Source organism: Larus michahellis, chromosome 5, assembly GCF_964199755.1.
Source record: "Larus michahellis chromosome 5, bLarMic1.1, whole genome shotgun sequence".
Lineage (NCBI taxonomy): Eukaryota > Metazoa > Chordata > Aves > Charadriiformes > Laridae > Larus > Larus michahellis.
This window is the reverse complement of record NC_133900.1, coordinates 38,171,912-38,187,521: the sequence shown is the minus strand read 5'-3', so window position 1 is coordinate 38,187,521 and position 15,610 is coordinate 38,171,912. Positions and strand designations below refer to the sequence as shown.

General features: G+C 41.2%; 1 protein-coding gene across 1 annotated transcript in view; it reads right to left on the bottom strand.

The window, feature by feature from the left end:
- Nucleotides 1-112: 112 nt before the first annotated feature.
- The window catches only part of FHIP1A (FHF complex subunit HOOK interacting protein 1A), a 93,304-nt gene continuing 77,806 nt past the window's right edge, over nucleotides 113-15,610 (bottom strand). The window contains exons 9-14 of the mRNA XM_074589654.1: nucleotides 12,789-12,868; nucleotides 11,150-11,337; nucleotides 9,598-10,638; nucleotides 5,880-6,058; nucleotides 5,469-5,607; nucleotides 113-1,384 (exon numbers count right to left, since the gene is read on the bottom strand). Of these exons, the coding sequence (XP_074445755.1) occupies nucleotides 1,134-1,384; nucleotides 5,469-5,607; nucleotides 5,880-6,058; nucleotides 9,598-10,638; nucleotides 11,150-11,337; nucleotides 12,789-12,868 (1,878 nt within the window). The 3' untranslated portion in view covers nucleotides 113-1,133. The remainder of the gene's footprint in view (nucleotides 1,385-5,468; nucleotides 5,608-5,879; nucleotides 6,059-9,597; nucleotides 10,639-11,149; nucleotides 11,338-12,788; nucleotides 12,869-15,610) is intronic.

Here is a 15,610-nt window from a genome sequence, read left to right as displayed (position 1 = left end):
CACCATCCCAAAAGTGCAATATTAGGAAAAGTCAACACCTAAACTAAAAGTAAACAAACAGTATTTAACTTTCCCTTAACCAAAAAAAATAACAGTAAACCAGAACATCTTTCAGGAGCAAGCCAACCTTTTTAATTTAAAAAAGAAAAAAAAAAAAAGACGACGAAAACAGCCTGCTGTCCTTTTAATACTACTGAAAGATATTGAATACCTTTCTTTAGCTTATTAAAATAAGCATAAAACAAACTACATACTAATTACAGCTTGCATAGAAACATTTTGCTTTGTACTTTGTGCAAATCTTACTAAATAAGGCATGCTTGAGAGTTTAGGTAGCAATGCAGTAGTTATCAAAGAATGCTGAGAAACTGCAAGGAAAATTCCAGGCAGTCTGCAATCCACATCCACTTACACAGTTCATTTGACTTCAAAGACCAACAGCTGATGGCTGCAGATCTGTCTGCAACATAAGGCAATATGGTATGTGTAGGGTCCAGCACCTGCTTTCAGCTAGTCATGGGTTTAACACACATAAGATCACTTGAATTCAAAAAACCTGAGCCACTAGTTAAAAAGAGGGCTTCAGACGTGGATCGGTAAGAACCTCGTTTCAGGGAAAAGGAAGGGAAGCGGGGAAGAGGACAAAGACATGAAGAAGCACAACCCTTCACGTAAAGGGGGTTTTTGTGCAGGTGTTGTGTATATTTTTATACCCTGAACTGTCCCCACGGGACAATGTTTTTTTCCAAACAGTCTTCCAACGAGTTATCCAGAAGAGTATTTCTGGAACAGAAAAAGCTACAATGTTTGCCTCTCTTAGCCAACCTACAAGTGTCTATTGCAGAAATTCAACGGGAATCAGTGACACTAAAGAAGGGTGGCTGTGTAAAGAGGAGAAGTAGGGAGCTGCAATAAGAGCAGTATCAGAAATCTCTCAAATAAGTTACGTAGCACAGAGGGAAATTATAAGGCCTAATATAAGGTAAGGTGGAATAACATTTTGCCGCCTTCTTCCCCCTTCAAATCAAGTATTTTCAGGAAATATTGAAGTACAACATTCTTTTGTAAGCAGCTTTGCATTAAAAATCTGTTCAAACTCCACAAGTTTTTTTAAAACATGTTTTAAAAACCCACTAATAATAATCCTCAAAATCCCCTAGTATTTTGTAACATAAAATGGAATGCTCCTGGGCGAGTGCTGCCAGCTCCTTGAGGAACTCTGGGAAAAGGGCAGCTGCAAGTACGGCATTCCTCACGTGTGCGGGAAGGCCGGGATGAGCCAGGCCTTTCTTTCCTTTCTGTCCCAGGAAAGGCTGGAGTACAGCCGGGTAAGCTTCAGAGAGGTTCCTTCCTTTCCCCGCGCTGCTGCTGTGCTGGATATTACCTAAAGCCAGGAAAAGAGGAGAGGAGAGGAAAAAAAAAATAAAAAAAAAGAAAACCAAACAAAACCCCCTCAGTATATTAAGCACACACAGCATTCGTACAGTTTCCAAACCCAGTTTTTACAAGGATTGTGTTCAGAGCTGCAGTTTGCAGTACCCAGACCGTGCAGGGAGATTCTCCACTAATCCAACATTTTAAAGTTCTATGTGGCCTGATTATATTGCATTTTTTATTAGCTATCTTTCCCCAGGTTATATATTATTCAGTTCCAGCTCTGATGAGAGAAATATGTGGGCAGAAGAGGAGTCAAGGGAAAGAGTAATATGGATTTACCTTATGAAATAGCAGATAATATCTACCCATCTAGACCCAGCACGGCTGTCTCAATTTAAGTGATGCTGGTGCTCTAGCCCTCCCCCAGATCAAAATATCGTTTGGACTTCACTTCCCTCTCTCTTTCTCTATCCTCTCCCCATGAACCACCGTGTAAATGGGTTTGGGGCCGAGCTATCACATCGCCACGGGAGTTTGAAGCAAGCTAGAAACTAAGTGGAAAAAAACATTTGAAAACTTGATTTTTCTATGGCTGTAACACCACTAACTACGCTTGCTTTAACTCCCTGTAAAGCAACTAAACATTAAAAAAAAAGCAAGTGAAAGCCACCATGTGCTCTGTTATATGATCTCTGCTGCCAGAGTTCAGAGGATCAGGGCTCAAGCATCAGAACGCACGGAATTACACTGACAGCAGCACTTAAATTTCAATCAATTGCTCCTTGATTCAACCTGAAGCAGAACCGCACTTTAATTAAATGATAATTAATTTAGTGAAACTAAAAAGGTGACAAAATTTAACACCGATGGAAATAAATACTTTACGAAGAAAAATTAACTTGCAGAACTCACTGCCCCAAGATGTCATTGAGGCCAGAACTGGACACAGATAAAATCCCGCCTAACTTACAAGGGGATGTTCTCATGAGCTGCATAAGTAAATAATTTCTTTAAAAAAAATAAAGGACTGTCATAATAACTCCCGTACTGCGGATAAGCAACCGCCACATGGCTGCATTAAGAAGAGGTTTCCCTTGAAGCGCATGCAGTTTCTGTTCAAACACCTCAGTCTCAGGTTACACCACCCTTTCTCCGAAACCTCTGCAAGTAGCTGAAGCCGGGACCTGCAGATGAACATCTCGCCCCACGCCACAGAACAACCCCCCCGCTCAACACCTCTGCACCTTTCTTCCTTCCCTGTAGTTCTCCTAAGGCACCGTGGAATTGCCGTACGCTTCCAAATACTCGAAAGGAAATCTCATCTTAATCATCTAACGGAGTTGTACTTTCCTTGAGTTTCACAAAAACCTTTCCAACTCCAGACTTATCAATCATTCATATTGTTATTCTACAAATTTTTTATCTACTAGAGACAGAGTACAGGAATTTCAGTTCTGTGAAAAGTTCTGACTGTGGGAGGAAAAACAACTTAAATTATGAATTACAATGAAAAGATAAAGTTTTGAGCTTCTTCCCTTAAAGATTATTTTTTTTTTAGATTTTTCTAACATCAAAATGTTTCATAATTAATATTTTAAGGTTTTAAAATCATTTAGCCAATATAACCAGAATGCTAGTATACTGTCAAAGCTTTTCTTTTTTTTTTTTTAGCTCTTCCCTTGAAAAAGCATAGAAATTCATATGTTTCCCTAAAAACCTTTTGATTTAGATTTAACTGCTTATTAGGGAGGAAAAAAAAGAAGAAGAAAAAAGCACAGAAAGCTGGTCTAGGGACAAGATATTTGATTTTTTTTTTTCCTTTGACCAGGATTGTCCACTTCTTTCTAGGGTCAGGATGCAAACTGAATCATACAACTGAGAAATTGAGTACTCTGGAGATGTTATTACCAACGCACTGAAAGAAGGGCAGCATTTCATATGGGATCTACATCACGACAGTTCTACATATCTAACCAGAACCCAAACTATTGTGTAAGAAAACCACATACTACTGCAAGCAGAAAATAACAAATCATCCATTTCTGCTCGAACGCCTTCAGAGAGAATCACTGTGTCAAGAGAAAGGAAATGCTCTGGGATATTTCGGTTTTACATTTGTGTTCCCCACTAAGTCTGGCTGCCGTTTTTCAGGTGTGAGTTCTGTAGGAGGCCAGTTACGCTTAGACCCATAGAGAAAACTTCAGGGAAAAAACCCTCAGAGAACAACTAATTTGCATGATGCTCAATGGTGGCATTCAAGCTAATGCAAAGAAATCCTACGGGAGGTCCTCATTTTTTAAATTTTATTTTCATTTACCATTATTCTAGCAGTTCCTACCTTGCACTTCTTAATCAAAATAATGAGCTACCGTGGGCTGATGGACTACGGAGCCAACTTGCCCCAAGAATTGCAATTTGATTACTTGCATCACCAGTCTTGTTGGGAACCAAGTCTGCAGTTATCCCAACATTTATTAACTCTCCGTCTATTTGTCAAGAGGTGCCTTCTTTGCAGGGGTTGCCACAACACAGAAGAAAATGTACCAACAGGGTGACTAAGCAGCCTGGTTTCAAATTCCTAAATAATGGCCAGCATGAGTCAGCCTAGCAAATTCTGAAGCCCACAGAAGAAAACTGACGTAAAACTGGAAGCATAAATAAATGCCATTGGGAGTGCATTATATAAAAGTTCTTTTTGCCAGCAGCTGAAAAAAAGGACACTAAATGTTGCCTCCTAATCTCATCTCCCACATGCTAGCTACAATACCATCTAATTGTAAGGCTTCTCTAATCTACGGCACCAGAATGTAGAGCCTAAAATGCTACCGACATTTGCAATACACAGCTCCTTTACAGCAGGCGCCTTCCACAGACTAATTCTTTAAGAAGCAGCCTTAGCAAGATCATAATTTTATAGACTAGATGTACCGCAAACCTTAGAAACACATACCATGCTGCCTAGAAACCAGGTAAATTATTATTCAGAGCCTTGAAAAATTAAAAAACAATTAAAATGGCACATAAAAAGCCCTGCTTTCCACACCTCTGGAAATCCAAGGAACGTATCAACAACTTCCCAGAGGTATAGGCAGAGCAGGTGATTATTAATGACTCCCAGTGATGCGTAAGCACACACCTGTAAATGCTGCCTCTCTTGAGCCCTGTTGCTGAGTCAGCTCTTAATCACTGTGGTCACTGCTCTCACCAAATTCGACACATTCCCATCACAAGGGAAGCTGACTTTTAAGGGAACCCTGTACCCAACGTTGCCTGCTCAGCAGCAAGCTGAGAACACGCATGTCCCCAGGGCAGCGCCCCAACTCTACCAGCTGCCTGGCTGCATCTGGAAAGTTCTTAATTAGAATGTAACATTCTTCATTTTGCTTATTTTCACTTGCTTCCCCCACGTCAGTGTGGATATTGGTAAACTGTCAAGACAGGTGTAGCGTGCGCTGTGCTTGATAAGCATTAGATGTTACAGAAGTCCCCTGGAAAGCTGGCTTGTTGGGATGATACCTGTTTAACTCCCCACTGCTCTCAAAGTGTCCCGGCTTTTATACCCCCACCCAACCCTTTTTATTTTGTTTTTCATTGAAGAAAGCACAGTTTTCTGGCTAATATCCATCTCCTTCAGTAGTAGCCCAAACCATGATATGAAGCCTTATTCAATTGTTGCAGAAACCAATTCATTCTGGACTTCTGTCCTCCCTAACATTTATCAAAAAAGAACCAATGACTAGCTGAAGGTCAGGCTAAAAATAAAATGAAATCATGCACATATGCCATCTCACCTCATGCCTTGAAAGCATGTTTGTTTATGGCCAAACTGACAGCGAGCCAAGAGATGATTTTGTTACTCCTTTAAACAGACATTTTCTGTAGCAAATAAAAGCTTCTAAAGAGCAAAGAATATCCAAATAGATCCATATACAGTGGCCTACTGAGCATCATCAGCTTAAAGTCAGAAGGGTACATCTGGTTAATGATATTCACAAGGCACCACACCTACTTTTAATCATGCTGTAGAAAACGAGAGAGGCAACTGGTGAGTTGTTCCACCCAGCGCTCCTCTGAGTGCGGTTAACATTTACCTTTGGTTAGCAATTCTTCCGCGGCATCAGACATGTCCACGCGAAAAAGCAAGTACTGTTGGGCCTCCAGGAGAAGACCTGGGAAGTCTTTTTCAATGGAAGCAAAATGTTCAATTTTATTTTTCACAGATGCCAGCACCTGCCAAAGCAACAGTAACAATTACTTCTTGCTCCCAGTGCAGCCCGACTCAGGCTTTCTCTAGCTACATTAAAATAGAGTTACGACAGAAGTTATGGTCATACAGAATTTCCAGTTCTTTGCACAAATGTAATTAAAACATCGAAATGAGATGAGAGGCTCTCAGACAGGTGGGAAAGCAACAGGTGGAACTGAAAAGAGCTAATGTAAGGTTTAACGAGACACCAAAAATACCGTTCCAATAGGCATGACTAACCCTTGTGGTCAAATACCTGATAAAGTGACCGCACGCTAGGCTGAAACACCATGTTGGTGTTGAGCAGAAAGGAGCGAAGAAGAGGCTGTGGATAACTTGCCAGCTGAGTAATAATCCCAATAAGCAGCAAATTTACATGCAAGGAATTCTCCAGCATGTTCTCCAGCTTCGACAGCACTACGCTGATGAACGGTCCTGCAAGAAAAGAAGAAGGAACCAATGCTTTTGTTTTCACAGAAGAAAAATCCTAAGATCTAGGAAATAGGCATTTAAAAGGAATTTTGATCATAACCAACCAAATCAGACCTCCCACATGCTAATTAAAGCCAGCAGGGAGAAAACCCAAACTGTATCTTAACAGACAAAATAGACTTAACAGAAGTGTTAAAAGCTTTTGTGAGCAGAAGCACTTTCACTAGCTAGCCAATGCGTTTACGTTAATGGCATTTTTAACATGTCATTTAACTATTCTACTTTACATGTGCCAATAAGGATTTAGCCTGGTATATTATGGTCTACCGTTCTATTCCCCTTGAAGTTAAGTGGAATGGTACCACTAGTTCCAATGCAAACAGAATCTGCCTTTTTTACACCTGTGGTGCCCGATTTCTACGAAAGGACTGGACAAAGTAAAATATAGCTAAGCTTTCTTGTCTTATCAAAAAACTGTGCTGATCTAAAGAAAATAGGAAAATGCTACTCTAAACATAAAAATCAAGGCCTGTGATAGTTCGCAGCACAAGAAAAGGCATTTTCAGTAGTGCAGTCACACAAAGCAAAGACGACATTAAAATGGATTTATAAGCAAAATTATTGGTAGATGTAGGCTTTATCATATAAATGTCACCATTAAATAATAGCTTTAGTTTGTGTATTCATGCTGCAGGATAAACACTGAAATGCAGAAGCATTTACCATGAAAGTACATAAACCCTTAGTGTTCAAGCTTAAGAAACCTTTGCAAAGCTGAGCATGACTTTAACCAAAGAATACGTATTGTTAGGCGGTACAACCGGTGAGATGCTTGAGGCAGTCTGTAAGAGTGACCTAATCACTAGTAAAGTGTTAGAAACGTCCCTCATCCCACACCCAGTCCCACCACACCGTTCTGGCCGTGTAAAAGCCAGGGAAACCACGCAGGAGAATCCCTAGGTGACACGGTTACAGCATTGCTAACTTTGAACATCCCACCCTAGTCCCTGACACAAGATGCAAGCCACGGGCGTTTCTGGGGTCAAGCAGGTGGTTATAAATCCAATCCCATTCCAGCTCCCCTCAGCTAGCAAATGGCTGCCATTACGGCTACCTGGGCATAGTTCAGCCCAGTTTAACACATCTGCTGTAAATTGTGGCACAGGCTACAGCAATTCTGGGCCAGTGCAACAGTAAGGATCAAATCAGAAGTGCCTACATTGCCACTTCACCTAACAGAGCATCACTAAAGGTTGAAGCCTATCATGTTTTATAGCGACCGTGAGTACAAAACGAGCACTCCCTTGAGACTCGTCTATCATGGCTAATGCCGGCACAGCTCCACTCACAAGAGGAAAGGTAGGAGTTGACAAGGCTTTATGTGGCTGCTACCTTTCAACCACCACGTCAGCCATCGGAGTGAAGGTTGGTATCACATCCCGCAGGAATCCCCCACCGCCTGGGCACCCAGTGGAGCAGCCCCAAAAACCTTTTGTTGAGATATAGTTTCTCCTGTCCCAACATAACCTATTGCTTCCCCTTTTGTGTTCATGGAGATGTTTTCACAGAGCTCCTGAGAGACCACAGTGCAGTGTGAGCTCTACTGTATCAAGAGGGATTGCAGGAGAAGGAGCTGAGATATATCACTGTTTCGCTCCTCTAGGTCAGACTTCAAAGCTGAGTAGGTAAAGCTGAAGCTAGTACTTGTTCCAAGTGCTGTAATGCCACTGCAAGAGGGGTTTCCCAAGATATAGTAAAAAATTTCTCAGTGTTAAAGTGACTTTCCCCCCACCCCTCCAAGAAACAGGGTAAACAGATGAGAAGTCAAAAAATTATTCCTTTCCTGAATAGGAATTTCTGACTATTCAGGACAAACACTGACTGGCGAGGGAGGGGGGGATGTGTGTGTGTGATAAAAATTCCTGTTTCTGAACACTACATTCTTTCTTGCTCAGGGGAAAACAGGTATGATAGCGTTTAATGCTTTTAAATTGGACATAGACAGCAATAGGATATTTTCTTCATAGATCCGTAGGCCTGAAGACAGCATCTTTGCACTGCTGACACTTACTGGGTGTGGGAAACCGTCTGGTTATTTGATTCTGCAGACAGAAGCCCCATGCCATGACAGCATCCCAAAACAGTGAAATCAACCAAAAATCCTTATCACACGCATCTACAAACATGATGTAGCATTCCAAATTAAATATATTATTATATCTGAAAGACACTGCAATCTCAACATTTCTGAGGCATTGTTATGAGCACTTGCTTGCACTAAGATCTCCACTAAAGCAAGGTAAACAGCCTAAGAGTAAAACATGTTGTGGATGGGGAGCAAACGGCAAGGCTTTTTGTGTGGATTTTTTTTGTTATTATTATTTTCTTTTGCTTGGTTGTGTTTTTTTGTGGGGGTGGTGGTTTTGGTGTGGGTTTTTCAGAAAGGAACAAATGGAGGGAGGGATTAGACGAAGAATGAGAGACAGAGACAACATTTTTGAGCTACATTTGACAGCAGATAATGTGAAACAGAAAGGTTTGAATGTGATTAGCATCTGATACAAGGAAATTGCCACCACAGCAAAAATAGCAAATTGATTGAAAAACAGGTTGAATTTTTCAATTAAGAAACTGTGCCAGGCATGCTGGCCACAGCTGACCAGAAAGGGCTGCATTTCAATGGACACAAATGAATGTTTTCCCCCAGCTTTCAAATTAACGAGATGCCATCTTATTGAGGTTTTGTTTTGAATGAGGAAACCTAGATACACTATTATTTTTTATTATTTGCATTACTGTGGTATCTAGGAGACCTAATTAAAGATCAGGAGCCTGCAGTGCAAGGAGCTGTACAAGTACAGATCAAAAGCCCACTCTAACCTCCGGTAGCACTGTCATTCCTGAATGGCTTGGACAGTCGGCGGAGACCAAGCTTAAATTGCTGCCTGGCACCAGACAGAAAAGCATCCCAAAAGCGAGGGCAGGCCTGACGCTGGAGGAACAGGATGCCAGGGCAGAGCATGGAGACAGGCACGTACAGACATGGCACCAGTGCTGCCACCTCGTGCTAAAATGTGAAACAGCAGAGAGGGAAAAAAATGGCAACGCGATACCACATCCATAGCATGACAGATGAAAGCCACCAAGAAAACAAATTATTTACCTGGGCTCTGTATTTTAGAACAGTTACTCCAATCCCCTTTCAACTGCAAAAGCTTTCTCTAGGAATGATGGAGCTCTCACATACAAACAGTGTAATCCCTGCTCAAGATTTTAAACAATTACAAAACACAAGCAGCTAAAAACCCCCTGAGGAACCACCATTTGCCGTCACCACATTGACTGCTCTGCTCTATTTTCACGTTGGATCTCTCTTTCTCCTTGGAGTGGTCTCAGCTATTTGGGCTATACCCTCATTAGTGCCAGGACTGTTCCTTGCTCAATGCTTGCGCCGTGTGCCACACAGCGTGATCTCATTTGGCCACCTTTAATCAGCATGCCTTCCTGTATTTACTAGATATGTAATTGACAGAACATTCCACCTGTAAATGGAGCACTCTGGCTCCTGGCAGTGTGCTTGGGAGAGACATCCTCCTTCGGTCCAAAGGGAGATGAAATGCTCTCCGCAGAAGGGGTGTCTGCTGAGAAATTCTCAAAGTCCTCCTCTTCTTCTGCAGGAGAGACAGGGTCAGGAGCATCCAACTTCTGCTCCTCCAAGCTTGCGCTGTTTGGATCCAGTTCCTTAATAATTTTGTCATACTGTGCAATGAAATCCTCACCATCTGTGCTCAGCAGTCTTACACTTAAGTTACGATCTGCCTCCTGAGGAGAAAGCTTCAACTCTAAGTCTGGCTGTGGATCAATCTCCATCATTTTCTGGTTTATTTGTTCTTTCATTACACCTTGAGTCAAGCTTGAATTTCTGTTACTGTGCTCATCCAGGTCCTTTTCCAGCTGGCTCTTTGCAAGAGGCCCATTTACTACAGTCTGGCTTTGAACCTCATGTTCTCTGGCTACATTTAAAGTTTTCTCCTTGGAGTTGTCATCATCTTGAGTATCCTTCTGGGCACATAACCTGTAAACCATAACATCATCCTGAAAGTCTGATTCCTCTATGTAAGATCCTTTGATGAGCATGATGGCATTTTTTTTCATTTCTTGAATGTGTTTTGGTGGCTCTGCAGGTGGCTGCATCTCTGTGCTTCCCAGATCATCATACGGTTGCGATGAGCTCACATCAGAACCAGGAGAAATCCCAGTGTCATAGCTATCATCCCATTCTAGCTCCAACTGCATCTTCTCACTGAATGGAGTTACTTGAGAGGAGCTACACATGCTTGGTGTCCTTTGCTGGAGCCGAAACATGGGGTGTTCTACATCTGTACTGTTCTCCTCAGCAAGCGTTTGGATAAAGGTGTCTGGATCAGGGTTTATTCCATCATACAAGGCCGACCAAACCTTACAGTCTTTCAGACACTGGAGGATGGCTTCTTGAGCTTCCCACAAGTACTGCAAGTAGCTGATGTCCACAGCTCTTCCACATTCCACAATGCAAGTAGATTCAGAAGAGCGTCTCCCAGAATCTGAAAGTAAAGAAGATTATTCATACTGTGACATAATAAAATAACCCAAAAGTTCTCTAGCAAGGCAGTCACTAAGACATGGCAGGTAGAGTCTTTAGTCCCAGCCATCCAATAAGGCAGGAAGATCAAAGCACAAAGATTAAGAGATTTGCTCATAAACATACGTGACTTGTTCCTATTACCAAGACAGAGCTGCAACTCAAGATTTCCAAGAGACCAGCCCGCATTCAAACCTTAAAACAACAGCGACCACTCTGAAGCAGCAGGAGTTGCAGTCTGTATCTGTACATTACTTTCATGAATGCATATTCAAGTTGGATAACTGTTAAAATGAGGTTTCAGTAGACCTGGACACATGGAAGGAATTAAATAAGCTTTCCAGTTCAGTCTAGCTCAGTTTAATCTTGCCCACCACATTTCCTCCCCCTCGCATCCTCGCCCACCTCCTCCCATGAGCTACTACTAAATCAAACTCAGTTCATGATCTGGTCTTCCCCTGAGCACCAATTACCTTTAGTTTGTGCTGCTTTTGTCCATAGAATATAATCTTTTTCTTGGCTTTCAAGTGTCAAGGTGATCCCAGTGGAGCAGCAGACTGGCGTCAGGGCAAGCAGTTTTGCAGCAGATACAGAGTAACAGTCTCTCTCCTTCACAGCCCACCGCTGGCTCAACATCATGTGGTTACACGGGATCAGATACCTGAAACAGCAGGGTCTAGCATTACTTCATCCTCCTTTCATGTAGAGAAGGCAAACAGATACAAAATTCCCTTCCCACCTTCCTGCCCTCTCCAAATCAAAAGAAACAATAACAATCTTGACAGTGATCCATATTCTAAACCTCTCAAGGGCATGAAACCCTGACTCTTTGTATTGTGAACGTACGGTTTGATGGAGGAACTGTCATGACGAGTAGAGATAGGAGGTTGGTTGCATCAGAACGGGGAAGTGAACAATCCTTTGCAGGTCAGAGCAAACTTGCTGTACGAAGGGATGGAGAAGTGTGGGATGGGCAGATGTCAAAGGCCAGCAGGGCGGTTTGGTCCCACTATGAATGAGCTCTGCCTCAGAATCCTTAATTTATTTGTTTTCCTGGGACATGCAGAGAGAGTTTACATGTACCAGGCAAGCAGCCAGCGAAAAGGAAGGAAGGGTCACCAAGGTGTTCTACTGCACTAGAGAAAGACCGAGCTCTCAGGCAGAGGAGGGAATAAGCTATGGGAGTACAAGGAATAGAGGAAGCAGAGTCTTCTTTAGAGTGCTTTTGTTCAACTTTTTAAGAGCGCTTTGTTAAGAGCCTCAGTGTTAAGTGGACTGATGTTTTGCCATTTAAAATGCAAACAAATTCTAAAGGATTCCCTAAATAAACAAAAATAAGATTATATACACCACTCTGCTGCTGTTAGAGTAGCAGCTTACTGGAGTTCACAGAGGCCCTTACAGCATTCCCAGGCACAACACCCAGAGTTATAGGGAATTTCACCTTAATGCCTGTGAGTGGAGGGACAGACAGTATCCAAAATGTTCATGTGATCTACGGTGCTAAAAGCCCAATTCAGTTACACCAATATTTCCAAATCAATAATCAATTCTCATCTAATGCACGCACCAAAATTCTAAGTGAGTAGTCTGAAGCAGCGCATAGAACCATCAGTTAAAATCAAAAATAATCAATGCATTTAGTACATTACATAACAATCTACCTAAAAGAGTTCAGGAGCCTGCAGTATTCTCAGGGAGAGAGGAATCAAAGAGGTGGAAAACAAGAAGACAGACGGCGGAAGCTGCAAACAAGTATATAGCTCTGTATCACTGTACAATACACGAGAGAAAACATAGAGGACAGAAGAATTATACATTTATAAGCAGGGAATAAGCAGTTTGGAGGTGATAAATATATTCTTAGCTTCTCTTCTCTCACTTTTATAGAAATAAATCACAAGAAAAATCTCTTGCTCCTGAAGATCACAGGAGGTAAATCACACTTCTTCAGGTCTGGTAGGCTTTTGTCAGGATCATAAATATTCTTATCTCTGTAGTTGCTTGTATTTCTACTCTCTTGGAGTACTCTCATCCAGCTCTGCATCCATAGGCAGAGACTGTATGTCCTAGAATTAGGATGAAGAGTCGAAAAAGGAGTTTGGGCTTTACCTTAAAACCAGCTGTAACATCACATCTTCACAATGCAAGCCAATGAGCGTTCTGAACAATGCCAAGGAGACCACACAGAGCTGAAAAAATGATAAATGTTGTCAGTTTTTTATCTGGAAATTGTACCTTTCCAATCTTCCCTGCATACTACATTACAAAATGGCTCTGCCAGAACATCATGCTTTATAAGGTACTGTTAGTATAATATTTCATTTTGCCAGCATCCCCGTGGGATTTTTTTTTTTTTTAAGTTGTCTAGAGCTACGCACATAACATGTTATATTTTAACAAAATACAATCCAGAATTTTCCTTCAAATAAGCTACTTAAAAAAAAAAAAAACAAAACCAAAACAGTAATTTGCCAGTCTTTAACATTATTCAAATTTATTTATTTAATTTAGCTCAGCATGAAGTAAACCCTGTAACTTCCAAGATAGTGTGTTAGTTTTTACCTCTGACATAGAATTCGAACCAACTAAAGGTCTTCTCTAAAAGAAAAGTTATAGACATCCCAAATTTCTGTTGCTTTAAGGAACTATTAGTGTTCTACACATTAAGAAGCTGAATGCTTCTATTCATATAGCTTAATGTACTGACATAAATCAGGACTACACAAGTAATTTTTATCAGAATCTGCGACATATGGAGCGTAAAAAGTCCCTCCATCACAGGTCATTTGAATGGCTGGGAACCATAGCAAGGCATGAAGATCCTTTCTGTGAGACCAGGAGAAAGGAAAGAAAAATAGGGTTTTTCATTGGAATGGCATGCTTGCCTTTTTGGCAAAGGTCTGATCAAAAATACACATAACTAGGTATTTCAGTAGCCACACTCAGCGGAGACAAAAATCATACCCATTTCTATGACAGACATCTCCCTTTTAGACAGGCTTTAGGACTCTAGAATCAGGGACTTCTACAGGCTTTTTTGGTCACTAATTAAGACGTACAACAATTTGAAAGCTATCATACAGTACATTTCTGCCTGCCAGATGCTTGCTAGAGCACCGGTGATGTCCAACGTAGTAGAAGCATGAGCTGTAAGCTTTCACTGGTCTTCATGGACCACAGCACCACCATCTCTCTGACTCTTAATGCATATTTCCTTGGACACGTTCTCCTGCACTGCTCTCTCCTAGAAACAGTACCTCACAGCTGGCTTAGACTCCAGGATGAGGCTGACTCTTGTGAGAATCATTTAGCATAAGTTGGCCCTCTACTAGAGTTTCAAGTTGGTGTTTAAATCTTGCCTCTCCCTATATTAATTATGTAAACCCAAATAATTAATATATGAAATTAATTGCACTTTTCAGTAGCTAACAAAAGAAACAGATTAGGAGAAAATAAGGAAAAAGCTACAGATATTTCTCTACCTCATTTTCTCAGTCACTGGACATCCTCTGTAATTCATTCAGGACTAAATCCAGCATCCTGCCTGGGCATGGCTTCTCCTCCACGCTATGGAATTTCCTCTTCTTTTCTGCAGTCACTTCCCTTACTCCCACTGTTAAAATGCTCTATTCTAGCTTTGCAGCAGCACGTTGCTATGTTCCTCTCTCCAGCCCATCCTTTCTCAAGAATGTCAACTTAAAGACTCTTTGTTTCACCATTTCCAGTTCTCTCTTTCAGATGAGCGACTCAACTCCTCTACAATTCGATTTCCTGCCCATGGTGACCAAGACCAGATGAATACATATATTTCTTGAAAAATATATATACATACATGCATTTTCCCTTACTTGGTAGGTATATCTGTGGAGCAGTTAAACAGCGAAGTTTAAGTGAACTTCACTTGATAGCCTCTGAAAAGCAGAAGTTTCTTTGACTGCCTTCCCTAGTTTGGTCATTGAACTAACACTCAGAGAAGAACAAGAGAAAAGGAAAAAGCAGCTGGCTTGCAGTGAAGCAAAGCAGAGCTCAAACTTGTTGCCCTGCCACCACTGTCCACCGCTTGTACTAGAAGCCAATAGGAAGGCCCTAGTTAGTCCAAGGCCTCGTGTCTACAGAAACAGATGAAGAAAGTAAAAGGGCAGGAGAAGAAGAAATAACCAGAACCGATGTTCTTAATAGGAGTAGGAGTTGAAGAGCTTCAAAATAAGCTTTTGGAACAAGCCAGATCCTTGCATGAAAGGACAGAGGGAAATTCTCATTTCCTCTGTGAAATTTACTGAGAGCCAAGTCTAACTTTTCTTCCTGCTGTGAAAGTTCAAAAAAACTGTTACTGCCTTAAATTTTCCTGTATTTAGGAAATTTCAGTTTATAGGGAAACATTTCTCACTTGTCTTTGCAACCATATTGCAAATCAGGAATCATCTGAATAAGTAAAGCTAGTCTATTTTTGTATTTTGTAAAAGAAAAGATTTAATATATGCTCAGGAGACAAAGAGGATAGTATTTTTACAAGTCCTTTTGGCCACCTGTCTGTACATAAGCTTAACCCTGTGAATTATTAATAAGTATTTTCATCAATAATAATGTATGCAGCTTTTCTGCTACAGAAACACAGAAGACTGCAGTTCTGGCTTTTGCACTTGGCCAAGCTATACTGCAGAAAACTCATTTAGCATCACAGAACCATTTTGGCTGAGATCCTGAGTTGCTCAGGGCTGCAGAATTCTTTACAATTCCCATCTCGTTTGCGTATGGAACAGTAATTAATGATTAGCAGAGACAACAGCATTTGCATTTTTGTTGACAGAAGCTGTTTCAGTTTTCAGAGTTAATCCATCTTAGAGATGCAGTAACAGCAACATATATCCGTAATTGCATGCACTCACATTTCAAAACAAATTTCGGATGAAGCTACTGTTCCTAATACACAA